Consider the following 27,893-nt stretch of genomic DNA (forward strand, 5'->3'; position numbering starts at 1 on the left):
CACATGTACACACACAAACATACACACACACACAAATATACACACACATACACAAACACACAAACACTCATACACACAAATATAAACACACAGTCATACACTCACACTCAAATACATGCTCACACACACACAAATACACACATATACACACACAAATACACACATACACACACTCACTCACTCACACACACACCGCAATGTTCAGTTGAGTGTGTTTGATGTTGTGTGATTCCAGATGTTGGTTTGTTAATTAATTGATTAATTGATTACTGTTATCTCGCTGTGTGATGTTATATGGGTGGGGTGGTGTGTGGAGGAAACCAAGGGGGACAGAGCAGTTTATTCTTTACACTGAGACACTGTTTTATGATAGTTTAGAGAACCTAAACTCCATTCATGGTGGAGGGATACATGCAGGGCGCTGTGAGGCAAAATAGTCCCCAAAGAAAACTTATTATTTCAGATTTTCCACTATTTTCCATCATCAACATTCCATATAAACTCAGAAGACTCGTGTAGGTTCACTGGTGGTTCTGGATAGTAAATAAAATGTCTATATTTGTGTTGTAGTCATGGCGACCCCTGGTTCCTATCACCACCACTGTAAAGGAACGGAGCAGTTTGTTCTTTTCATGTTTATTAATGTAAACAGTGCAGGTTAAACAGCTTTAGATGGAGCTTTTTCTCTGATGCGCCTGTAAAGCAGTTCAGGTTGAGGACGTGTGGAAAGTAGTTCAGTGAGTTGTTAGCTTTAGCATTAGCTTTACTGATTTCAGTGTGATTGTGACCGTGTCATTTATCCTTCGTTTCTTCAAGGTTAAAATAAAAAACACATGGAAATATTTGCAGCCCTAAACTTCAGCAACACAATAACGTCAGAAATGTTATTCATGAGCAGAACTGATGGAAAAACAGGAACAATGAGGTAATTAAAACCGACTCAGACTGTAACATGATTTCTCATAGCTGCATTTACCCGTAAGTCTCTGTCAAATTAATAATATTCACACAGTTTACATTGAATAATCACAAAAGTAAGACACTCAGTATTTTTTGAATGAATTAAACATTAATCTTATAAAACATCACGTTATTCATCGTCTTATTCAGCAGACAGTAAGTGTACTCAAAACTGAGTGGTTAGGGGGTTAGGAGTAGGGGTTAGGGTTGAGGGGATAGGGTTTAAGGGTTAGGGGTAGGGGATGGGGATAGGGTTGAGGGGATAGGGGTGAGTGATTAGGGGTTTAGGGTTGGGGGGATAGGATTTATTGAGGTGTTCGGTCAGTCGTTCTTCCTCTTCTCTGATTTCCTGCTGCATCTTCGGAAACACAACAAGCAGCATTTCATCAGCGCTACGACTACAATCACCACGACAACCAGCAGGAAGCCTATAACATCCAGGCTGTGATACTGGAACCAGTTAAGGTCATGAGCCGCAGGCCGCAGATGCTCCGCCCCTTTGTGTCTCATTACAAACTCTGTCCAATAGACTGCCAGGTCCAGAGGCTCTATGGGCCGGTCTTTATGGACAGCAGAGAGCTTTGTCATCTTCTCCTTATACCTACAGGGGAGAGAGAGGGAGAGAGAGGGAGACAGAGAGACCGAAAATAAGAAGAGAGAGTGAGTGAGAGAGAGAGAGACAGATGAGGAGAAATATGACGATGATGATTACAAAGACAAAAAGCAACAGAGGAGAGCATTAGACAACAAACAGTTAACAGCACATGATATTTAAGAATAAGTTTTTTAAATCATGTTTTTTATGCATAATAAATAGTTGAGATGTAATCAGAGTGGTTCAGAGTGGTTCTCTGTTCTAGATAAACTTACTGAGTCAGAGCTGTTCACAGTGGTGGTGATAGGAACCAGACGTCCACCTCTAAAAGCTCCCTCACAGAAAGTTCCTACATGAAATGGTTATGAATTCACTGCCTGATGACTGAGACGCTGTTTTATGATAGTTTAGAGAACTTAAACTCCATTCATGGTGGAGGGATACATGCAGGGCGCTGTGAGGCAAAATAGTCCCCAAAGAAAACTTATTATTTCAGATTTTCCACTATTTTCATCATCAACATTCCATATAAACTCAGAAGACTCGTGTAGGTTCACTGGTGGTTCTGGATAGTAAATAAAATGTCTATATTTGTGTTGTAGTCATGGCGACCCCTGGTTCCTATCACCACCACTGTAAAGACATCTGAACCACTCTGAATCACTCTTTCTGTCTGTAACTTGCGCCGTTTCATTCACGCTCTTCTTTCTATCTGCTGAATATTTGTGTTTGTTACTGATTAACTTGCCTGGTGTCGTTGATGACGGTGTTGAGGGCGTCGATCAGCATCTCTGCCGTGATCTCACGTATGTCTAGGACCACGCCCACTCCTCGACTCGCCACCCGGTGGGCGTTGTCCCCCTGGTCACCGAAGAGTGGCACCATCACCATGGGAACGCCGTGGCAGATGCCCTCGTAGATGCCATGAGTTCCACCATGGGTGATGAAGGCTCGGGTTTTGGGGTGACCTTAGATCAAACAATAATCAACGTTCAAACATAAACGTCACGGTAATGATTTCAAGGTTTAGTCAGACGGTGAATAATTAGTCTATCAGGTTACTTAACCCTCTGTGGTCTGAGCTCATTCTCGTGATCTTAAACTCTCCTATAAAGGCTCTTCATATATCATGACCCTCATATGTTTCATATCTAAATGCTCCGTTATCTTCATCACTACTTTCCAAAACCGCTGCAGCAGGTTGAGCAGCTGTAAACTCTCTGAACGCCGTTTCACACGAGTCTCCGATGTGGACTGAATGAAGAATGAAGGGTTTCCGGCGTGATGGTCAGTCCTTAGTGATTTCCTGAGTGTCCATTGGTCAGTTTCACACAGAATGTACACGAATCCACCAGCTCCACATGGTGAGAGGCAGATGACGTGTATCTCAGCCCCTCTTCATAGGCTCATAACTCCGGATGTGAGTCTCGTTTGATCTCGTGATAAGATGGAATGGAAAGGGCGACTCTACAGATTCAGGAAGAGTCTGAACTGGATTTCTGCGCTGGATCATCATGAAGAATTCTGTCTTTCTCATTTACTGACTTCACATGTGTTTACAGAGTGTTTACAGAGTGCAGGTGTTCCAAACCCTCCAGTACAGCGTGAGCAGTGATGATGTAAAAATGTCCTCCAGAGCTTCATTAGTTCATTCATTAGCTTCATGGAGGGTGTGTGGAGCAGCTGTGATCTCCTTCCGCTCTGTGTAGTTTTTACTGATTTGCATACGCCGCGAGCAGCTCAACCGCCCTGACCGCTGTGAATGTGTTTGAACACTGCGTTCCATCGTGGTTCAATAATAATGTTCACTCGTTCTTCTGGCTGACGTTCTGCTACAACTCCACAAATAAACAGAAACACATTCACGCTGAATCCACGCTGGAGGTGCAGAGACAGAGCTCCACCTGTTTTTCGGATACGGGGCTGTTTTATTGATGCAGATGAGTTTCATTCCAAACTCAAAACGCCAGTTGTCCTTCACATTCTGTGAAGCTGTTGTGATGAATGGACCAATAGAAATGCTCCAAAATAAACAATCAAATCTTGTTACAATAAACTGAAAGTTAAGACCGTTTTTGCCACCTGCTGTAAAGTTAGAATTCCAGAGATGTGTGTTTTTCTTTGAACAGCGACGGCATCCATTTGTAACAGTTTCAGACATAGTTTTAAAAGAATAACAGCTGATGTATAATGTTAATTTATATTTCTCTAATAAAGATAATAATCATAATACAGCACTGATATTTCTTCAGTGTTTAAAAAAACACTCCCAGCGTATATCATGAAAAAAACATGGATGAAAACAGCATGGATGTTGTCATGGTAACGTCTACACTAAAAGCTTTTCATCTATAAGCCAAGTCAATTCAACTGGACTGGAGAAAATCTAAATGTAATAAACTGATATGATGATTAAGCTGTGATGGGGCTGTTCTGGGTTCAGGTTAATTGTTGTTGACTAATCGCTGTCAGTTTGTAAATGTAAACAGTGAATTGTCTGTTCTTGCAAAAGTAAAGTATGGTGTTCCACAAAGCTCTGTTTTAGGACCTGTATTATTCACATTATATATGCTACCACTGGGCACCATTATCAGTAAACACGGTATAGATTTCCACAGTTATATAAATCAGCCAAACCAGATGATAAACTTCAACTTAGCAAGATTGAGGACTGTATAAAAGACATAAAGGACTGGATGTCGAGTAACTTTCTCCCTTCTTAACTCAGATAAAACGGAGGTTCTGCTTCTTGGTCCAAAAGCAGCTAAAAACAAACTGTCTAATTTAACACTTAAACGTAATAGCTTCTCAGTTGTATCAGGTTTATCTGTAAAAATCTTGGTGTCATTATAGACCCTGATCTGTCCTTCGACGCACATATAACTAATATTACTAGAACAGCCTTCCTGCATCTCCGCAATATTGCTAAATTAATAAATGCATCTACAGGATGCAGAAAAGTTAGTTCATGCATTTATTACTTCAAGGCTAGATTACTGTAATGCCCTGCTGGCTGGATGTCCCAGCAAAAGCCTTAACGAGCTTCAGCCAGTCCAGAACGCTGCAGCCAGAGTTCTTACAAGAACCAGAAAGTTCAACCACATCAGCCCAGTTTTATCAACCTTACACTGGTTACCAGTTAAATTTCGCACTGATTATAAAATTCTCTTACTGACCTATAAAGCCCTAAACGGACTCGCCCCTCAGTACCTGAGTGACCTTCTCTCTCACTATGAACCATCACGCCTACTTAGATCACAAGGTGCTGCTCACTATTAGTACCTAGAATTAATAAAGCTACATCAGGGGGCGGAGCTTCTCATACAAAGCCCCCCAGCTTTGGAATAATCTTCCAGTCAGTGTTCGGGACTCAGACTCAGCCTCAGTGTTTAAGTCTAGGCTAAAACCCACTTGTTTAGTGGAGCCTTTGGTAATTAGTTTTCCCTGTTAGATAAAAGGTGCAGATCTGGGGTTCATGGTCATGGAGTGTTATGGTAAACTGGGAGTGTTGGTGCCGTCGTCCCGCTGCTCACGCACTCACTCAGGTTTGCTGACGGTGGAGTGGAGGGGCGCCGACATCTCAGGGAGCCTCCTGACTCTGTTACCTGTGATGTAGGATGCTGAAGGATCTGGTGGTAGATGTTATGTGATGCTGGTTGTCCATGAGGTTTTTAGCCCTGTTTTAGGTGTTTCAGGTGTTTTAGGAGTTTTAGGTCTTCATCCATGAAGAGATATTAGACAGTCAGAGAGCTCCGCTGAGATTCTGCAGGTGGACGAAGTCATCAGCGTAGCAGTGATAGAAGAAGATTACTGATCGCAGAGATTTAGTGAAGGAGAACAGAAACCTGGAGCCGTATGACAGAAACTTCTGAAATCTGATCTGTTTGGTCTCCATGACGACTTCAGTACAGACTGAATTTCGGACAGGAGCTATTCCAGAATAACAGTTCCTAACTTCATAATCTCATCATGAACTCCAGATAAGAAAACAGCATCACACAAACATCCTAACTAGTTAGTTACACTAGTGAGTCGCTTAAATACGACGATAACATGATCAGAACCGATCAGTAAACCTGCTGCCATGGAAACACAGCGGCAGCTGCTCTGACTGAATATCCAGTCTAGAAGAGAACGATGTGTCCAGGTTAACCTGAATAGACTGATGATCTACAGCTGCTGACCGTCTATTCTTTAATATTTCACTGAGAAACCAAATACGCGGCTTTTTAAACGCCGGTTCTGGATAACCGACACAACAGCAGCCTCAGTGTAGCCGACTGGGCTGCTGAGTCTCTGAGCTGGAGCTGTGGGCCTTCAGCTTCATGAGTCTAAACCAGGCTGACGATTAGAGCTACAGATACAGAGTTTAGAGTTTTAGCTTAGTTTAAAAAGTTTAAAAAGTCATGTTTTTGGTCTGTTTGTGTTTCTGACGGTTTCCCCAAAACTCACACCGGCTTGGTGGGTGTAAATATTTAGTAACTATTAAACTCGGTGTTAAACTAGTTTGTGGTGCAGCTCGTTCTGATTTAGAGATGATAAACCTGATCTTAGTAAACACTTAGCCTACGTCTTAACTTACGCACAGCTGGGGCAGCTGGACACTGGGGTGACCTTAATGTGAGAGACTCACCCAGGAGGTCGTTCTGAGGAAGCCACTCCATCAGCTTCACGTTATCAGGAACCTGATCAGGAACGTCTCCCTGTGTATCTCCACAAAACCTGAGGAGCAGATCAATAAACACATGAGATCTCCAGACGCTCCCCGGTTCCTGCCTAAGAAACGTCGCCTGTGACAATGTGTGGGAATGAGATAATGAATTCAGTCCAAGCTTTAGTAAGTAGTGGCCACACATTATTCTTATTAAGAAAGAACTTACAATCGTACACAAACGTTTTGGTCAAGTTCCATATTTTTGCTGATCTTCTGAGAGTATGTAAGCGAACGCGTCGTCTGCAGAGACTCACTGCTGCACCTTTAATACACAATTACTGTTTATATTTAATTTAGTTCATCATAAAATGTGGCCTGTGAAAAAGTTAAGGCACCTGCTGTATCTGATTTTTTCCAATATGTTACAAACTAACGAGTTAATATTTTGCAGAAAAATGGCATATTTAAGTTTGTTTTCTACACTCTTAAAAAAGATGGTTCTTCAGGGATTCACAGTAAAGGCTACTCCTAGTTCTATATAGAACCATTCCATGCTTCAATGTTTCTCTGCATGGTGAAAAGATTCTTTGGCTTAATAGAAAATGTGTTGTATACGGTTCTATAGAGCATCATATAGGGTTCTGATAGTATTACAAGCTTGATGCTATACAGAACCATATACAACACATTCTCCATCAGTCTGAAGAACCATTTTATCATGCAGAGAACCCTTTAATCATGCAAATGGTTCTTTGAGTGTTCATAGTTCCATATAAATGTGTAAAGATAACATTTTTACTTAGAAAGTTAACAAGACAGAATTTGATCAGAGCTGTTTAACCCTTTGCGTGCGACTGTACGTCACCAGCGAGAGGATCTCAGCTCGCAGTGAAACAGACTGCAGCGCTTCGTTATGTGTGTCCAGGAAGTCCTAAGCCCAACGTCCGCTTCACATCTGTTTAACATTTCCTGTGTTCAGCAGAGTCAGGACCAGGACCAGGATCAGGATCAGGCGAAATCATCAGTGAGAAATCACATTTAATTTAATCTAATCTGTTCCTGCCCTGATCCCAGTTTTACCAGCGTTAACGTCGTTCAGCAGAACATTCAGGCGGTTCCTCCTGCAGTTAAAGCTCTAAGCTGTGTTTTTATCTGGTGTTTTGTCTACATGCACTGATGGAACGGTGCTCTTACTCTCTGAGGGATCCGGCTGAAGGCCTGGAAGAAGATGGAGGCTTTTTCTGTCGGCATCGAAGGCACCAGTGAGCCGAGCGTAAACACCACGAGGCCGTGTTCTCCAGACCCTTCCACAAACTCCTCCACCTCCTGCAACGAGGAAAGACCATCAGCTTTTTAAACAACAGACACACACTTCAGCGCAAACTATCAGCACAGAGATGAAGAGGCTTTCACAGTCATGTGACCCTGAGGTCAGTTTTTTGATGGACAGTTGATCTTGGATGGCTTAAAGATGATTCTCCTAAAATTCCTCAGGAGAAAAAGCATCAGACAAAACAGAAACAGAGATGCAGAAGCTGAAAACTTCAGCCTTTGAGGAGGTAAAATGTGCATAAAGAACCGTATAGACGGTTCTCTGTTCTCAGAAACTAGATCACAAAACTGCTGATTCAGAAACAACAGGACTGTCTGCAGCACAAACACCGGAAAACCTGCTGGAGTTCCTCAGTTTTCACCCCAAAAGTGGAAGAGCAGGAAACACACACACACTCACACACACACACACACAGTTACCACAACAACCGCCCTACATTGAGGAGTCAGATTACTATGGGCTGTTTTGGCTGCAGTTCAACTATCAGGCCAAAAGAACACGCCGCCTGCTGTGAGGCGCGAATGAGGAACTCGCCTCCTTTTAGTGTTTCTGAATTAGAAAGAAACACTTTTAACCACACAAACCAAAATCAGCTGTGCTCAGAAAACACACTGCAGCTCCACAGCGCACAGATCCACACACTGTCCTGGGAGTGAGTTATTCACCCGATGGTGTTTACATACCTTCCTATGTAACCTGTATCCAGCATAACTATCCTGTATAATCGTCCTGCATGACTGTCCAGCATAACTGTCCTGCATGACTGTCCAGTATAACTATGTGGTATAACTGTCCTGTATTACAGTCCTGCTTGACTGTCCTGTGTAACTGTCCTGCATCAAAATTCTGCATAACCATCTGGTGTTAATATCCTGCATAACTATCCTGTCCTGTGTCACTGTCCTGCATAATTGTTCTGTCCTGCGGAGCTGTCCTGTCCAGCAGAGCTGTCCTGTGTCACTGTCCTGTGTCACTGTCCTGCATAACTGTCCTGTCTTGCATAACTGTCCTGCACGACTGTCCAGCATAACTATGTGGTATAACTATCCTGTATTACAGTCCTGCTTGACTGTCCTGTGTAACTGTCCTGCATCAAAATTCTGCATAACCATCTGGTGTTAATATCCTGCATAACTATCCTGTCCTGCAGAGCGGTCCTGTGTTACTGTCCTACATAACTGTCCTGTCCTGCGGAGCTGTCCTGTGTCACTGTCCTGTCCAGCAGAGCTGTCCTGTGTCACTGTCCTGCATAACTGTCCTGTCCTGTGTCACTGTCCTGCATAACTGTCCTGTCCTGTGTCACTGTCCTGCGCAACTGTCCTGTTCTGCAGAGCTGTCCTGTGTCACTGTCCTGTTCTGCAGAGCTGTCCTGTGTCACTGTCCTGCATAACTGTCCTGTCCTGCGGAGCTGTCCTGTGTCACTGTCCTGTCCAGCAGAGCTGTCCTGTGTCACTGTCCTGCATAACTGTCCTGTCCTGCGTAACTGCCCTGTCCTGTGTCACTGTCCTGTTCTGCAGAGCTGTCCTGTGTCACTGTCCTGTCCAGCAGAGCTGTCCTGTGTCACTGTCCTGCATAACTGTCCTGTCCTGTGTCACTGTCCTGCATAACTGTCCTGTCCTGCAGAGCTGTCCTGCGTAACTATCCTGTCCAGCAGAGCTGTCCTGTCACTGTCCTGCGTAACTATCCTGCAGCACTAACGATTCACTTACAGCAGTAAGGGGTGAACTTTCTTTGCAGTTGATCCCTCCGATGTAGACCATGTTCGGCATGCCAGGTTTGGGGAACTCAAACGTAAAGTCGTATCGGAGCAGAAAGATGGCGCCGTTGCCCAGCAGCTCCCGATACGTCACGTCTTTGTCCAGGTAGCGCGCGGCCAGCTCATCGAAGCTGCTGTACATGATCCGACAGAGCAGCAGCTCCACGATGCTCTGCAGGTAGTTCTGCAGGCGCTGGGGAAAGGTCAGATGAGCAGTGACGGTCATGCCAAATCTGGGTACATAGGAGGGAGGGGCGGGGCACTGAGCAGCCAGAGCGTCTAGTCCACAGGGCAACCCTCGCAGGAAGAAGACGGACGGGAGGCGCAAGACGGTGGCTAGGATGGTGCCACAGGGCAGGAAGGGGTCAGTCAGCACCAGATCAAAACCTTCCTGCTTCAGTTTCTCCATCAGAGTCTGGTTGTACAGCAGAGCCTCGCAGCCTCTGACCTGCGTCCGCGTGAAGAGCAGCAGCGTCTGAACATTCAGCATGAGGTCCATCAGCGGCGGGGAGCGCTGGAAGGAGCCCTGCTGCATCCCCTTCATACTGGAGGAGAGCTCCTCGTGGCCGTAGGGGACGGGGAAGGTCTGCGTGCGGATCAGCTCGGACCCCTCCAGCAGAACGCTGGTTTCTGGGACCAGCAGCAGGACTTGGTGCCCCCGCCGGGCCAGCTCTGACACCAGTACCTTCATACTCAGCCAGTGGCTCCCCTCCACCGGCACCACCAGCACCCGGCCCGCCAGCGCTGGACACACACACACACGCCCACAGCAAGAGCCCCCGGACCCACCGGCAAACCGGCCACCCCATAACTCAGCTAACACTAACTGAGCCAGAATGCAGAGAGAGCAGCTCAGAGAGAGAGGGAGGGAGGGGGAGAGAGTGAGGGAGGAGCAAGGAGGAGGGAGTCTCAAAGTGTCTGTGAGAGAGACAGAGAATATAGAGAGGAAAGAGAGGAAATAACAGAGAGAAGAGATCTAGAGACAGGGAGAGGGAAGGAGAGACAGAGAGAAAGAAGAGAAAGAAAGGACGGGAGAGACAGGGAAAGAAAGGAGAGGAAAGAAAAGAGTGATGAAGAGAGATGAGAGAGAGAGGAAAGGAAAGAGTAACAGAGAGAGGAAACAAGGGTGATCAGGTGATCAGGTGCTGGGTGGTCAAAGCTGCTGAAGTCTCTGGAGACGGTCTCGGGGCTGTTACAGTACAGACAGTCAAATGGTCCACTTAGATCAAATACAGCCAGGAGAAAAACACACAGACGCCATTATTATTATCATGATTAGCTGCTGTGTTTGCAGGTGTCTCAGCTCACTGGCCTTCAAACAGGCAAAGTAAAAAAGCTCCTCCCCCAGCTCACCCAAACCCCGCCCCCCTCTGCACTCCACTGACCTCTTGCAGCTCCTCCACCGTGCTCGCGTGAGAAAGAGAGTGCCCCTGCTTCCTGTTCATACACCCACCCACCCCCAAACACACACACACACACACACACACACACACACACACACACAGGCTGGTATGTGATCTGAGAGACTCTGAGCGACTCCAGCTTCACGGTTTCAGGCTCTGCAGTGAAATGTGAAGCTGGAATTCCCCTCAGCCGAAAAGCTCACTGTGTATTTTGAAGAGTAACAGCAGATCAGCCTGTTTAACCATGTTCAATCAGTCTGTCAGCAAATTTCCAACGTTTACTGGTGTTTCAGAAAGTTAGTTTAGTTTATTTAAAACACTCTGACTCACAATCCAATGATCCAGTTTTGCAGAACACATAATAAACACTACAAAACATTTAAAATAATAAATATATATGAACATATACACAGATCCATATTCACACTGCAGTGAACTAAACCGCCTGATGGAACAGCGGAGTTTCTCAGTTTCTTAGTTCTTGCGTGCACAAGTGACAGCAGGAGACGCCCGGTTCTCTGTCCCTTATTGGGAGGACGGCGGTCGTGTAAAGGATGACCGGGCTGATGGACGTCACAATTCTGATGACTCTTTATTGAATTCTCCATAGCTGCTCCATGCACTTCAGGACAGCAGAGAGGATTCATTCTCTCTCTCTCTCTCTCTCTCTCTCTCCTCTAACACCTCTCTCTCTCAAGTTCATGTTCAAGTTCAAGTTCGATAGTGCTTTATTGGCATGAATGTAATGAAATACACTGTTGCCAAAGCAGTTAATAAGAAACACATAAAAATAAGAAAAAGATGATATACTAGATCATAATAGAACACTAGAAAATATGTTATTTACAGGGTTATTAGTAAGCAAAAAAAAAAAAAAAGGGAAAATAAGAGTCAAGACAAATTTCATAAATATATAATAATCCTTCAGGTTGTGACAGGCGGTCATGTATCTCGCTGCGTGTGTGGTCAGCTCGCTCTTCTCTCCCAACACGTACGGCAGTTTCTCAGAGTCACTGCAGAGCACTCTCTCTCTCTCTCTCTCTCTCTACCCTCACACCTCTCTCTCTCTACCCTCACACCTCTCTCTCTACCCTCACACCTCTCTCTCTCCCCTAACACCTCTCTGTCTCTCTCTCTACCCTCACACCTCTCTCTCTCTCTCTACCCTCACACCTCTCTCTCTCTACCCTCACACCTCTCTCTCTCCCCTCACACCTCTCTCTCTACCCTCACACCTCTCTCTCTCTACCCTCACACCTCTCTCTCTACCCTCACACCTCTCTCTCTCCCCTCACACCTCTCTCTCTCTCTCTACCCCCACACCTCTCTCTCTCTGTCTTTCCTACCAGTCCAGTCTCTCTCTCTCTACCCCCACACCTCTCTCTCTGTCTTTCCTACCAGTCCAGTCTCTCTCTCTCTACCCCCACACCTCTCTCTCTCTGTCTTTCCTACCAGTCCAGTCTGTCTCTCTCTCTCTCACCAGTTTCTCTCTCTACTCCCACACCTCTCTCTCTCTCTGTCTTTCCTACCAGTCCAATCTCTCTCTCTCTGCTGCATGCTGGGAGTGGGCGGAGCGTTGGCGAGTGTGTGTGAGTGAGCGGTGGTGTGTGTGAAGGAGAGTGTGTCTTTTCTTTTTCCTAGTTTTTCCCTGGTTTTGGGGGTTTTCTATATTTCTGACTGGTCACTCTTCACTGTAGGCCGTTTTAACCGCCAAGGGCGGCGAGTGGGTGAGTCATGGCGTCTCGCCTTTCGGGGGGGACGCCGTCTCTCTCCCGCTCGAACGGGTTCTGGTGTGTCCCGCCGGCTGAAGCAGCAGTCAAGGACGTGCTGCTCGCGGTGGGGGAGAAAGTTGGTTACGACCAAATCTGCTCTGCATCTAGAATGAATAAAGCAGTAGTGGTGTTTGTGAAGGAGGCGCGTTTAGTGAATGAACTGGTGGAAGGGGGAATCTGGGTGTTGGAGACTTTTGTGCCGGTGTCTCCGTTAGTGACGCCGGCAACGAAGGTCACCGTCTCCAATATTCCTCCTTTCATCTCAAATGAACTGATCGCCAAGGAGCTGAATCACTTTGGAAAGTTAGCGAGTGAGATTAGGTCGATTCCGCTGGGCTGTAAGAACGCGGCACTGAAGCATGTCCTGTCCTTCAGGAGGCAGGTGTTTATGTTCCTAAATAGCGCGGATAAAACACCCGAGGCCGTGTTCCGTGTGTCTCATGGTGACGGGTCATATATGGTGTACGCCAGCTCAGACGATCTGAAGTGCTTTAAGTGCGGGAGCGTTAAGCATAAACGGTTTGAGTGTCCGTTAAATGAGCGGAGGAGCGTGCAGGAGAACCGGGCCTCCACTGCAGCAGAAACGAGGGGCCCCGGAGGGGGGTACTGAGAGTAACGCTCCTGAGGAGCCAGGTGAGGGTTCATCCACTACTGCAGCGTCAGGAACAGAGCGTGGACAGGAGGTGAGTGAGCGCTTGATGAACAAGTTTTCAGATGATGTGGGTGTTCAGCAGCAGGCTGACCATGGTGAAAGAGTGGTTGATGATGGGGTGAGGGGTCAGGTGGGTGCTCTGGTAACTGGTGAGGCTGGTGATCAGGTGCAGGCTGGACTGAAGATAGGGGGGAGCAGTGCTGAAGAGCAGGAATCTGAGCTAGTGAGTGATGCTCAGTCAGGTTTACCTGTGTCTCAGGAGGAGGGTATGGAGGAGGACAGGATGTCTGAGGTGTCTGATGTGGGAGGAAGTCAGTACAGCAGTGAGATATTATACTCTGTTGATCAGATTAACTCTTTCTTAGATGAAACCAAAGGTAAGTCTGTAGATGTAAGAGACTTTTTCCCCGACTTGGATAGATTTGTGTGTTCGGCATTGAAGGTGCAGAAGAGTGTTGGTTATGACATTCTCCCAAAGCAGAAGCGGTTCCGTTTAAAAAAGCATATAACCGCAATCAGAAAGGCAAAATGTGTAAAGATGGGCGTGCAACCCGTTTTGGACCAGGACAATGTATGAGCACAGTGCACGTAGGGGGAAGGTTTTTCCTGCTTTCTCAGCCTGTTTTCTGCTTTACCGCTTTCGCTCACTTTTCCCTGTCTATATGGGGGTTTTAAGGGTAGGCTCCTTAAATGTTAATGGGTTCAGGGACAGACGTAAACAGGCCCTCTTTTCTGAACTTTGTAGTCTAAAAAAGTTAAATGTGTGTTTCTTACAAGAAACTCACAGTGATGATAATACAGCTTCTGAATGGGGTTTATGGTGGGAGGGGGAGTTTTTTCTGAGTCACGGGTCAAATGTCAGTGCTGGTGTTGCCATCCTGTTCTCACAATCAGCTATGGTTAATGTACTGTCTGTTAAGGAGGTTGTAGCGGGACGCTTACTAATGCTGAAGGCAAAGGTCTATGACCATGTCTTTGTTTTTATAAATGTGTATGCCCCAAACAGGGGACCAGATAGAAATGAGCTGTTTATTAGACTGAACCAGTTGTTGCAGTCACTCCCCCCAGAGGACACTGTGGTGTTGGGAGGGGATTGGAACTGCAAGTTAGACTTTGTTAAAGACAGAAATGGAGAAGAGCCACACCCTCAATCTGCTCTTACTCTGGCCAACACTGTGTCCCATTTTGATTTAATAGATGTATGGCGGGAAAAATACCCTTCTGTGAAACAGTATTCTTGGGTTAAAATTGTTGAAGGGGGAGTTTATGCAGCACGCTTGGATAGATTTTATGTCTCGAAGGGTGCGCGGAAAATGGTAAATCAGTCCAGTATTCAGCCCACTTCTTTCTCGGATCACCACTTGTGTACCGTGGAATTTTCTTTTACATTTCTCACTCCTGAGACTTTTACAAGATAAAGGGTTTTGTGAAAATTTTAAACTTTTTGGGGGAGTGGGTTGAAAAAAAACAAGAGTTTGAGAGTCTAATGCAATGGTGGGAAGTGGGGAAGGCTCAGATTAAGTTATTCTGTCAAGATTTTACATCTTATTCCACTTCCAAACTGAGAAATGCAGTTGGTGCTTTGGACTGAGACATTACACGGATACACAATGAAATGATAAATCAAAATGTTTCTGATTTGCGGACAGAGCTCACAATGAAGTTACAGGAGCTGAGTGACATTTTGTATGAGAAGGCAAAGGGAGCTTTGGTCAGATCCAGGTTCCTGTCTGTGAAGGATATGGACGCTCCCACGGCTTTCTTTTTTAACTTGGAAAAGTCTTCCACCCACATTAAGACATTGCTGTCAGTTCGTAGAGATGACGGTACAGTCACAACAGACCCAGTTGAGGTGAGGAGGCTGGCTGTAAGGTTTTACTCTGAACTGCTTGCGGCCAGTGCCCTGGATCAGCGGTGTTCCCGGGTCCTGCTTGAAGACCTGCCTCAGCTGAATGAACAACACAAGCAGGAAATGGACAGTCCATTGACCTTTGATGAAGTCACCAAGGCTGTTTCTCAGCTCAATTCCGGGCGAGCGCCTGGTGTGGATGGTTTGCCAGTCGACTTTTATAAGGCGTTCTGGGGGATCATCGGGAGGGACTTGTTTGAAGTTCTGCTGGCTAGTTTTAATGCTTCCGAAAAGCTGTCAGCGTGCCGTTTTATCTCTCATACCAAAGGAGGGAGACCTCTGTCTCCTGAAGAATTGGAGACCAGTGTCACTTCTATGCTCAGATCATAAGATTCTGTCACGCTGTATTGCAAATAGACTGAAAAGAGTTCTGGGAATGCTGGTAAATGAAGATCAGACCAGAAAGATCTATTTATGATAATCTGTTTTTAATCAGAGATTTATTTGATTATGGTAAAATGTTTGAATTGGAGTTGGTTTAGTCTCCCTTGATCTAGAGAAGGCTTTTGATCATGTAGATCATAACTATCTGTTTGATACTCTGACGGCTTTCGAGTTTGGGAATGTTTTTATGTCTTGGGTCAGGTTGTTGTACACAGGCGCCTCTTGTCTAATTAAGGTGAGAGGGGGTTTGAGTGTCCCTGTTCTAGTGCGCAGGGGGATTAGGCAGGGCTGCCCATTGTCTGGACAGCTGTACTCAGTCGCAGTTGAGCCCTTACTCAGTTTATTTCGGAAAAGACTGGCAGGTCTACAGACTGATAACAACAGTCTAATTAAGGTCTCTGCATATGCAGATGACATTACTGTGATAATACGACATGACTCTTTGATGTGGTGCTAGTAGTAGGAATTTTACATTACCTTCACTTCCAGGTGGGGTTCAGTGGAGTAGGACAGGGCAAAGTTTTTAGGGGTATGGTTGGGCACTGATGAAGCAAAGGCTAGGAACTGGGAAGGGCTAGTGGAGAAAGTCCGTACCAGGTTGTCAAAATGGTCTTGGATGCTACCCCGGCTATCCTATAGGGGTCGAGTCCTGGTCGCAAACAACCTCATTGCATCTGCTTTGTGGCACAAGTTCACTGTCCTTAATCCACCAGGACAACTGACCCACGATGTCCAGAAGGCACTGGTGAGCTTTTTCTGGAATGGACAGCACTGGCTGAGAGCTGCAGTCCTGTATCTTCCTGTGCAGGAGGGAGGACAGGGACTAATAGACATTCGGTCCAGAGTGGCTGTTCTGCGTCTGCAGGCGGTGCAGCGGTTGCTGTATCATGGCCGTCACAGCTGGATGGATGTTGCCTGTGCTCTCCTGAGGGCTGCTGGAAGACGGGGCCTGGACAGACACCTGTTCTCCCTTTCTTTGAGAGCAGTGGATTTAGGTGGACTGACTGCCTTTTACTCAGCTGCTGTGGAGGCATGGCAGCTCTTCTCATTTTCTAGGGACAGTGGTGCTACACCGTCTATGTGGATTTTTGAAGAGCCTCTGTTTTTTAACCCGGTGTTTCTAGCGCTGAGCCAGGTTTCAGGGGCTCTGAGAGTGGCCCTGCTGGAAAGTGGCATCTCCAAAGTCCGCCACTTACGGAGAGGTGTGGACTGGGTGTCAGGAGCACAGCTGGCGGAGATGGGTGGCTTCAGGTCAGTGCGACTGGCGCTACAGATGCTGAATAGGCTGAAGTCCGACCTGTCTTCTCCTGTGCGGGACTACCTGGACATGACCCCTGTAGACCAGTGCCAGAGTGAAGAGCCTGTGTTTCCTGAACTGGTGACAGGATTGAGAGATCCGGAGATGCAAAACTGGCAGGAGGGTCAGGAGAAGCTCTCCTCACTGTGCACGCTTGGGCCCCATTATGGGTTTAATTAAGGAATGGGGTTTGAAGTTTTTAGGCTCTTTTGATCAGGTTTCATTTATTTATGGTCCAAAGTACACCGTTTCAAAAAGACACACGGTAGTTCTTTTGAATTTTTTGTATGGTGCTGCTAAGTTAGCTATCTGGTGTACTAGGAGGAACAGAATAGAGAACCGTGGGGGTACTGACCCGGTTCTGATGGTCAGGGGATTGATCATGAAGCGACTCCTTGTTGAATTTACCTACTACACTCTTATTGACAATGTGAATTATTTCTTTGCTGAACGGGGGGAGGGGGGTTGCTTTGTGGACCCGATGACCCGATGTTTGTGTTGAATGTGTGAACTGATCTCTGCAGCTCAGCTGAGCTGGGTTTTGCTTTATTTGCTTTTCTTTCTTTGTTCTGTTTGTGATTTTATTCTGAGCTGTTTGTGACCCCTCTTAGTATGTGGACAATGGTTGATTAAAAGGGTTTAAAAGTCAAAAGTCTCTCTCTCTCTCTCTCTCTCTCTCTCTCTCTCTACCCCCACACCTCTCTCTCTGTCTTTCCTACCAGTCCAGTCAAGTTCAAATGTACATTTGTATTGTCAAAGCATAACAAAAATGATCTTATATCAAAATTAATTATAAATATATATTGTATATATATTATATATATTATGATATATATATATATAATATATATATAAATAAAAGAATAATAAATCAAAAAATTAAATCAAGATTAAATATTGGATAATTAAAGAAGAAAATGTTAATATCAATTAATAATATAAACGTATATGAATGAATAAAACAAAACACATTGAATGTTGTGTGTAGTTTTATAACAGACAGGAAGTCTCTCTCTCTCTACCCCCACCTCTCTCTCTCTCTACCCCCACCTCTCTCTCTCCCCTCACACCTCTCTCTCTCTCTCTACCCTCACACCTCTTTCTCTCTGTCCTCTAACACCTCTCTCTCTCCCCCCTAATACCTCTCTCTCTCCCCTAACACCTTTCTCTCTCTACCCTAACACCTCTCTCTCTCTCTCTCTACCCTAACACCTCTCTCTCTCTCTACCCTTACACCTCTCTCTCTCTACCCTAACACCTCTCTCTCTCTCTACCCTTACACCTCTCTCTCTCTACCCTCACACCTCTCTCTCTCTCTACCCTTACACCTCTCTCTCTCTCTCTACCCTAACACCTCTCTCTCTCTCTACCCTTACACCTCACTCTCTCTCTCTACCCTAACACCTCTCTCTCTCTACCCTCACATCTCTCTCTCTACCCTCACACCTCTATCTCTTCCTACCCTCACATCTCTCTCTCTCTCTCTCTCTCTCTCTCTATACCCTCACACCTCTCTCTCTCTACCATCACACCTCTCTCTCTCTCTCTCTCTCTCTCTCTCTCTCTCTCTCTACCCTCACACCTCTCTCTCTCTACCATCACACCTCTCTCTCTCTCTCTCTCTCTCTCTCTCTCTCTACCCTCACACCTCTCTCTCTCTACCATCACACCTCTCTCTCTCTCTCTCTCTCTCTCTCTACCCTCACACCTCTCTCTCTCTACCATCACACCTCTCTCTCTCTCTACCCTTACACCTCTCTCTCTACCCTCACACCTCTCTCTCTCTCTACCCTTACACCTCTCTCTCTCTCTACCCTTACACCTCTCTCTCTCTACCCTCACACCTCTCTCTCTCTACCCTTACACCTCTCTCTCTCTCTACCCTAACACCTCTCTCTCTCTCTCTACCCTCACATCTCTCTCTCTCTCTACCCTCACACCTCTCTCTCTTTCTACCCTCACATCTCTCTCTCTCTCTCTACCCTAACACCTCTCTCTCTCTCTCTACCCTCACATCTCTCTCTCTCTCTACCCTCACACCTCTCTCTCTTTCTACCCTCACATCTCTCTCTCTCTCTCTACCCTTACACCTCTCTCTCTACCCTAACACCTCTCTCTCTCTCTACCCTTACACCTCTCTCTCTACCCTAACACCTCTCTCTCTCTCTACCCTTACACCTCTCTCTCTCTACCCTCACACTTCTCTCTCTCTACCCTAACACCTCTCTCTCTCTCTCTACCCTCACATCTCTCTCTCTACCCTCACACCTCTATCTCTCTCTACCCTCACACCTCTCTCTCTCTACCCTTACACCTCTCTCTCTCTACCATCACACCTCTCTCTCTCTCTACCCTTACACCTCTCTCTCTCTCTCTACCCTAACACCTCTCTCTCTCTACCATCACACCTCTCTCTCTCTCTACCCTCACACCTCTCTCTCTCTCTCCCCTAACACCTTTCTCTCTCTCCCCTAACACCTCTCTCTCTCTACCCTTACACCTCTCTCTCTCTCTCTCTACCCTCACACCTCTCTCTCTACCCTCACACCTTTCTCTCTCTCCTCTAACACCTTTCTCTCTCTCCCCTTACACCTCTCTCTCTCTATCCTCACACCTCTCTCTCTCTCTCTCTACCCTCACACCTCTCTCTCTCTATCCTCACACCTCTCTCTCTCTCTACCCTCACACCTCTCTTTCTCTCTCTACCCTCACACCTCTCTCTCTCTACCCTCACACACCTCTCTCTCTCTCCCCTAACACCTTTCTCTCTCTCTCCCCTAACACCTCTCTCTCTCTCTCTACTCTTACACCTCTCTCTCTCTCTATCCTCACACCTCTCTCTCTCTCTACCCTCACACCTCTCTCTCTACCCTCACACCTCTCTCTCTCTCTACCCTCACACCTCTCTCTCTCCCCTAACACCTTTCTCTCTCTCTCCCCTAACACCTTTCTCTCTCTCTCGCCTAACACCTTTCTCTCTCTCTCCCCTAACACTTCTCTCTCTCTACCCTCACACCTCTCTCTCTCTATCCTCACACCTCTCTCTCTCTCTACCCTCACACCTCTCTCTCTCTCCCCTAACACCTCTCTCTCTCTCTACCCTAACACCTCTCTCTCTCTACCCTCACACCTCTCTCTCTCTCTACCCTCACACCTCTCTCTCTCTACCCTCACACCTCTCTCTCTCTCTACCCTCACACCTCTCTCTCTCTACCCCCACACCTCTCTCTCTGTCTTTCCTACCAGTCCAGTCTCTCTCTCCCTCTCTCTCTCTCTACCCCCACACCTCTCTCTCTCTCTCACCAGTCTCTCTCTGTCTCTACCCCCACACCTCTCTCTCTCTGTCTTTCCTACCAGTCCAGTCTCTCTCTCTCTACTCCTACCTCTCTCTCTCTCTCTACCCCATCTCTCTCTCTCTCTGTCTCTCTCCTCCTAACACCTCTCTCTCTCCCTCTCTCTCTCTCTCCCCGTGTCTGTATATCTCCCCGGTGATCTTAGGTAATGCTCTCAGTGTGGAATTCAGCTTGTTTACTTCATCTGTAACGCCTCATCATAATATTCACTCAGTTATGAGATTTGAGTTGATCATGTTCTGTTAATAAACTCGTCTGTGAGGCCTAAAACCAGCGTGGAGGTCAGTCTCATTAACTGCACTGATTAATATCCTGAACTGTAATGAAAAGTAGAACCGCGCAGACTCTTGATGCTGTCCTGCTTCAGTGTTCTCACACCTTTACATAGAACCAAAACCACACTACAGATCAGAAAACTGCGGAACGCTGCTGAGACTGAGATGGTAGGACATCCTACAAAGACACTGAACACATCCTACAGAGACGAATGAATAATAAGAATATTATGAAATGCTATGAGACACAGATAATCTGGCTAATCTGACCTAAAGATCTCCACCGCAGTCGGACAGTGAAATACAGCAGGTGCTATTTTGTTAATGAGGAATCAAATTTGAGGCAGTTCACTGTTTTCCTTACTAAATATTATATTAACATGTTTATTAAATAAACATGATTGAACGAATTGCACTAATTTGCAGTGTCCAGATTTGTCAGTAACTATTGAGAACATTTCATGCTGATGCAATTTTAGTGTGATGACAGACCAACGCCTCCATTCCAAAACTGTATGCAGAGATTAAAATGGTGTTAAAATCTTCACAGAATCTCCAAATAAAATACGGACTTTGAGCGCAGAGATTAAATATACGAGACATAAACGAGCTTTATTAATTTGAAGTAAAGGTTCCGACTGACTGGGTGTTTGTCTGCAGGACTCACCGGGCTGAGGGGTCTCGTGATGGCACAGTTCAGTCCACCAATCAGCACCATGTTGGGCATGAGCGGTTTGGGGAACTCCAAAGTGAAGTCGTACCTCAGCAGCCACAGCGCTCCGGAATTCAGGATCTCCACCAAGCTGACGGACCTGTGCATCAGGCGTGACGCCAGATCCTCAAATAACCAGTACAACACCTTACACAGCACTGGCTCCACCATGTTCACCAACACGTTCAGCACCCGCTCGCTCCAGCACATGTGGTCAGAGTTCTTGGTGAAGAAGCGCGGGACGTAGGAGGGAGGGTCAGGGCAGGCCGTGGCTGTGGCGTCCATTCCGCAGGGTAGACCCCGGAGCATGTAGACTGCAGGCAGAGACAGATTGTAGGCCAGAATGGCTCCAGTTGGCACGGCTGGACTGGTTAGCACAGCATCGAATTTCTGCTCCCTCAGAAAGTCCATCAGGTCCTGGTTGAACAGCAGTGCCTCACTGGTGTCCCGCTGGTAGGCTACAAACTTTTTTAGGTTGCTGATTCGAGTGCTGATTCTCTCCAGTAGGGGCAGTGGTGTGCTCTGCATGACCTCAACATTACGGGTCTGCAGCTCCTCAAGTGCTTTTCGTCCATACGGTACAGGGAACGTTTTGGTAATGTAGTGTTTACCGGAGTCCAAACGCATACTGACCTCTGGCATCACTACCACCACCGTGTGGCCCCTGCGGCCCAAATCCTCAGCCACAGCCTTCAGCCCAGTCCAGTGGCTGCCATCCACTGGCACCACCAACAGCCTGCCAGTCCAACCAGTTTCCCTAGTTTCTCCAATCCTCCCATTTCCACCACTTCCTTCAGTCCCTCCAGTTCCATCAGGTTCTACGGCTCTTTCAGTTCCACCTGAGGTCTTTATTTCCCCCAGAGCGGAACACAGCAGCACACTGAGCCCCAAACACACCACGGATCTCCTCATTGTTCCTCAGCTCCTCAGCTGTCTCTCTCTCTCTGGGCGCAGTGGTGCAAGGATTTCAGTCACTGCTGAAGTGTTTGTTCAGTCAAGACTTCACCTCTGATGGTTGTTGGCTGCTTTACAGGAGGAAGGTTAATTAGGGTGAAGTGCACTTCATGTGTTTCAAGACATGTTAAATATGCTGGGTGTAGAGTATTTGATGAAAAGTCAGAGAGATTAACTACAACATAATGTGTGTGTGTATGTATGTATATATATATATATATATATATATATATATATATATATATACATACTGTAAAACCTGATGAGTTGATGAGTTAAGTCAACCTCAAATGGTTTGAGGCAACCGATTGCCTTAAATGGTTAAATAACGTTTAAAGTTAAATAACTCTCTAAACTGAGTATGAACAAAACATCTCTTGTCTCTTGTTATATAAACATATGTAAATTGAGTTAATTGAACTCCATTCATTTAGTTGATTTTAAAATGAGTATTTTGGACTTTTATAGTTGTACTAACTCAATACAACTAAGTAATTGTAAACTGAATTGACTGCCGTTCAACACTCAAACACTGAATCAACTGATGTTTTAGCTACAAAATTTTAGAACACATTGCGCTTGTGCGACATCAGGACTATTTCATGTGCCTGGCGTCCATCACTTTTAACACTTTTAACACTTTTTTTCACTTTTAGCTAATTCTGAATAGACTATACCCAGGACTAGTACATGGAGTAAACAGTCAATCATCATAAATGTGCATATATAGTCAGAAAAGGGAAAACAACACTAAATTATTAAGTCTTTAAAAACAACATATTATTAGACTGTTTGCATTTATTGTCAACTTAAATAAAAATAGTGAACATAACACATTTAAATTAAGTTATCTTAACTCACAAATATGCTAAAAAAAACGATCTTACTTAAAATGACTGAGTTACCATCTCAACAATTCACTTTTGAGTTAGTTTGAATTTTTCAGATTAAGTTACTCCAACTTTCTGTAGTATTTAAGTTGTGTTAACTTAATTCTTTCTTTAAGATGTGCAGTTTTACAGTGTATATATATATATATATATATATAATATATATATATATATATATATATACACACACACTGTAAAACCCAACTACATATATATATACACAAATGCCGCAACATAGAACTTCTACTAAAGTGGTCTAAAGAGCTGAGGGGCCGTCACGCCTACCTTGTTTGGTCTGAACCAAAACAGCAGGTGTGAAAGAGCCTCGACCACGTTCAGCTGTTCAGCTCAGTTCTTCCTCAAACTCGCGGTCCGCTGACCGAAAACAACGCCAAACAGCGCTGGAACTACGGAAAGAAAGGGTTCAAAAAAGGCGGAACGGCCGCGGGTTTTCACCCAATCAGCGACGAGCAGAGCATGCAGTATTTATCAGTAGGATTGTTTACGTTTACTCGAATTAAAAATAATATAAAAACAAAACAAAATAAATAAATAAAAAAGTAACACAATAGCTTTATTACTGTAATTAAAACGATTACGTTTAAAATCATAAAATGATTGCTTTATTGATCAACTCAGACACATTATTACTGGATCTGTTGTTATTGATCCAGTTTTTAGGGTAAATATCCCCCTCAGATTAAATGTGCTCTGCAGATGTTGTGAAACACATTCTGAGAGACACTCAGTAATGGACACTGTACATAAGGATGAAATATAGTTATAATAAGTTATGATGTAACTTATAGATTTGGATCAGGCGTTTATTAAACACTGACTGTAAAGTCTTAGAATAATAACTGTAATTGAACATTATTAAAGCAGGCATTTAATGTGCATGAATGACATTCATAATGGAGCATCTCTAAACAGAGTTAATATTTATAAACTATGATTTTACTCAAATGCTCCATCTTAACCCATTCATTTCGACTCACTCGGGAGCGCCCTCTAGAGTTAGAGAAACCCCAAGACATTACAGTGATAATTCTCCTCTCTACAAGTTCTCTGGAATTACACTGGTTATATGGAGCAATTGAGCAAAATCATAGTTCATAAATATTTAAACTTTTAATGTAAAAGAATTCATTCATTTCCTGAACACAGAGCAGCATAAAACACTTTAACACTGCTGCTTTATTTTTAAGAGCTTTTAAACTCGAGTTATAGAAGGTTAAAATGGTGCCTCATGTATGTTCATGACGTCATTGAGCGCAAACCGCCAATAAGCCTCTGTGCTCGCCAACCAATCAGTGCTCAGTAGCAGTAATGCCGACCAATCAGCGCTCAGTAGCAGTAATGCCGACCAATCAGCGCTCAGCAGCAGTAATGCCGACCAATCAGTGCTCAGCAGCAGTAATGCCGACCAATCAGCTCTCAGTAGCAGTAATGCCGACCAATCAGCGCTCAGTAGCAGTAATGCCGGCCAATCAGCGCTCTGTAGCAGTAATGCCGACCAATCAGCTCTCAGTAGCAGTAGTGCTGACCAGTCAGCTCTCAGTAGCAGTAGTGCTGACCAATCAGTGCTCAATAGCAGTAGTGCTGACCAATCAGCTCTCAGTAGCAGTAGTGCTGACCAATCAGCGCTCAATAGCAGTAGTGCTGACCAATCAGCTCTCAGTAGCAGTAATTCTGACCAATCAGCGCTCAGTAGCAGTAGTGCTGACCAATCAGCACTCAATAGCAGTAATGCCAACCAATCAGCTCTCAGTAGCAGTAATGCCGACCAATCAGCGCTCAGTAGCAGTAATGCCGGCCAATCAGCGCTCTGTAGCAGTAATGCCGACCAGTCAGCTCTCAGTAGCAGTAGTGCTGACCAATCAGTGCTCAATAGCAGTAGTGCTGACCAATCAGCTCTCAGTAGCAGTAGTGCTGACCAATCAGCGCTCAATAGCAGTAGTGCTGACCAATCAGCTCTCAGTAGCAGTAATTCTGACCAATCAGCGCTCAGTAGCAGTAGTGCTGACCAATCAGCACTCAATAGCAGTAGTGCCGACCAATCAGCGCTCAGAGTAGCCGTAGTGCTGACCAGTGAGCTCTAACCGGTGTACTCCTCCTTTAATAACTCAGAGGTGCAGAGTTTAAATTCAGTTCTGTTTCTCTGATTTTACAGAAACTGCACAATAATAAACAGCGTAAACATTCATTTAGAGCAACACTGTAATCACAGTCAGAATCTGCTCAACACTGACCGACTCTCGGGCGTTTGGGGTAAAGTGGACAGCTGTGAGGGTATTTTATGAGATTCTGCGTCACTGATACATTAATATCTGAGCTTTACACATGGACACGAGTTATTAGACGGCTGCAGCTTCATAAAGCGCAGCTGTCCCACTTTATTCAACGTCCTCTCGTTTGTTTTGATCTATTTATTCTGCCAGTTCCTGTTTAAACAGGACATTGAATACAGATTCTACCTGGAAAAGGAAGTGGAGGTGGAGAAGAAAGACTGGAGGAAGGTTTGTCTGGAAGCTTGATATCAGCCCAAAAAGAATGGAATTTCTCCTTTTTCTCTCTCATTTTTTCATCATGTTTTTGGAATACATGGATTATCTTGGAGCTTCAGAAGAAGATCTCACTTTTTCTTGGATGAAGAGAAGCAGCTGGGCGAGATCAGCGTTTTTCTTAAACTGCTTTGTTTGGCCGTTTTTAGCAGTGATGGGTAAATGAATCTTTCTGAAGCAGCGAAGCTTTAATCTTTTAAAACCCTTTTACATCAATGACACCTTGTGGACAAAAGGGTGAACAGCAGCTATAAATACATCCCCTTTATTTAACTGTGTTTGAACGCGTTTGTTTCGAAAGCTGTGAAGGTGATTAGTAACGTACACACAGCACAGTACAGATCGCCTAGTGTGAGAACACCCTTGAACTCTTTATGGACTTGTTTTGAAAGATGGACTCTGCTATTGTAAGACTTTATGACTTTAAACAAACTGATAGTTTGCTTTCTGTGTGAGTAAAACACTATTTGGTTAATTAAAAATCAAACTTGATGCAAAAGGTTATTGCCTTTACTGCCTTGCTAGCAAAATGGGCTATTGTCCTTAAGTGTGCCTCCTCTCCAAAACAGGATAGGTGGATCTGGGAAATTTTAGCTAGTATTAAGTTTGAAAAGCTGATACGAGATCAGATCCTGGGAGCCTGTTCTGGAATTCATTAATGACTACAGTGTTTTGCTTGAATAGGACAGTGAAACCTGATGGGCTATCTGGTTTAGTGACATAGTTTACACTGATTGTATGTATGTATGTATGTATGTATTTATTTATTTATAGTCACTGCCACATGTTTGTAGGGTTAGTACATTGTGGGTGGACGGTGGGGGGGTAGCTGGGTAGTTTGTGAAAAACGTTTTTTGGTGAAAATCAGTAAAGAAAATTAAAATATAAGGATCAAATTCGAGGCAGTCCACTGGTTTCTTTATTTAATGTTATATTGTATAAACATGTTTATTAAACATGATCAGATGAATTGCAATGATTTGCAGTGTCCAAATTCTTTAGTAACTATTGAGAACATTATATCTGCAGAGATTACGACGTGTTCTAAAACAGCCTGGTGTTAAAATCTTCACAGAATCTCCAAATAAAATATGGACTTTGAGTGCAGAGATTAAATATACGAGACATAAACGAGCTTTATTAATTTGAAGTAAAGGTTCCGACTGACTGGGTGTTTGTCTGCAGGACTCACCGGGCTGAGGGGTCTCATGATGGCACAGTTCAGTCCACCAATCAGCACCATGTTGGGCATGAGCGGTTTGGGGAACTCCAAAGTGAAGTCGTACCTCAGCAGCCACAGCGCTCCGGAATTCAGGATCTCCACCAAGCTGACGGACCTGTGCATCAGGCGTGACGCCAGATCCTCAAATAACCAGTACAACACCTTACACAGCACTGGCTCCACCATGTTCACCAACACGTTCAGCACCCGCTCGCTCCAGCACATGTGGTCAGAGTTCTTGGTGAAGAAGCGCGGGACGTAGGAGGGAGGGTCAGGGCAGGCCGTGGCTGTGGCGTCCATTCCGCAGGGTAAACCCCGGAGCATGTAGACTGCAGGCAGAGACAGATTGTAGGCCAGAATGGCTCCAGTTGGCACGGCTGGACTGGTTAGCACAGCATCGAATTTCTGCTCCCTCAGAAAGTCCATCAGGTCCTGGTTGAACAGCAGTGCCTCACTGGTGTCCCGCTGGTAGGCTACAAACTTTTTTAGGTTGCTGATTCGAGTGCTGATTCTCTCCAGTAGGGGCAGTGGTGTGCTCTGCATGACCTCAACATTACGGGTCTGCAGCTCCTCAAGTGCTTTTCGTCCATACGGTACAGGGAACGTTTTGGTAATGTAGTGTTTACCAGAGTCCAAACGAATACTGATCTCTGGCATCACTACCACCACCGTGTGGCCCCTGCGGCCCAGGTCCTCTGCCACGGCCTTCAGCCCAGTCCAGTGACTACCATCCATCGGCACCACCAACAGCCTGCCAGTCAAACCAGTTCCTCCAGTTCCCCCAGCTTCTCCAGCTCCCTCAGCTCCGCCAATTTGTCCAGCTCCTCCAGTTCTTCCAGCGCCCCCAGTGTCTTCAGTCCCGTCAGTTCTAGTTCCTTTAGTGCCCCCAGCTCCCCAAGGTTCCATAGGCCCCTCTGTTTGACTAGTTCCCTCAGTCCAACTAGCTCCAATCTGGTCCCCCAGAGCAGACCACAGGAACATCCCAAGTCCCAAAAATACTGCATACTTCCAGGTCATTTTTCCAAGATTGTTGCTCACTACACAAATTATGTCTCTCTGTTCAAATTATGTCTCTCTGTTTCTCACTGAGTGTCCGGACTTCAGTCAAGGGTCAGGAAGTTGTTAGGGCTGATGATTTTTTTCCGGCAGTGGAAACGTGAGTGACCAAAGTGCACAGACTGACCTAGTCGGGGGAGGAGGGGGAACAG

The 27,893-nt window shown here is 45.4% G+C and overlaps 1 protein-coding gene across 1 annotated transcript; it reads right to left on the reverse strand.

The window, feature by feature from the left end:
• Positions 1-628: 628 nt before the first annotated feature.
• Positions 629-27,840, reverse strand: LOC118803802 (UDP-glucuronosyltransferase 1-6-like). Its single transcript, XM_036564306.1, is given in 6 exon segments — positions 629-1,561; positions 2,304-2,523; positions 6,189-6,252; positions 6,254-6,277; positions 7,404-7,535; positions 26,656-27,840. Coding segments are annotated over 6 exon segments (1,767 nt in total). The 5' UTR covers positions 27,703-27,840; the 3' UTR covers positions 629-1,281.
• Positions 27,841-27,893: the final 53 nt, after the last annotated feature.

Source organism: Colossoma macropomum, unplaced genomic scaffold, assembly GCF_904425465.1.
Source record: "Colossoma macropomum unplaced genomic scaffold, Colossoma_macropomum, whole genome shotgun sequence".
NCBI lineage: Eukaryota > Metazoa > Chordata > Actinopteri > Characiformes > Serrasalmidae > Colossoma > Colossoma macropomum.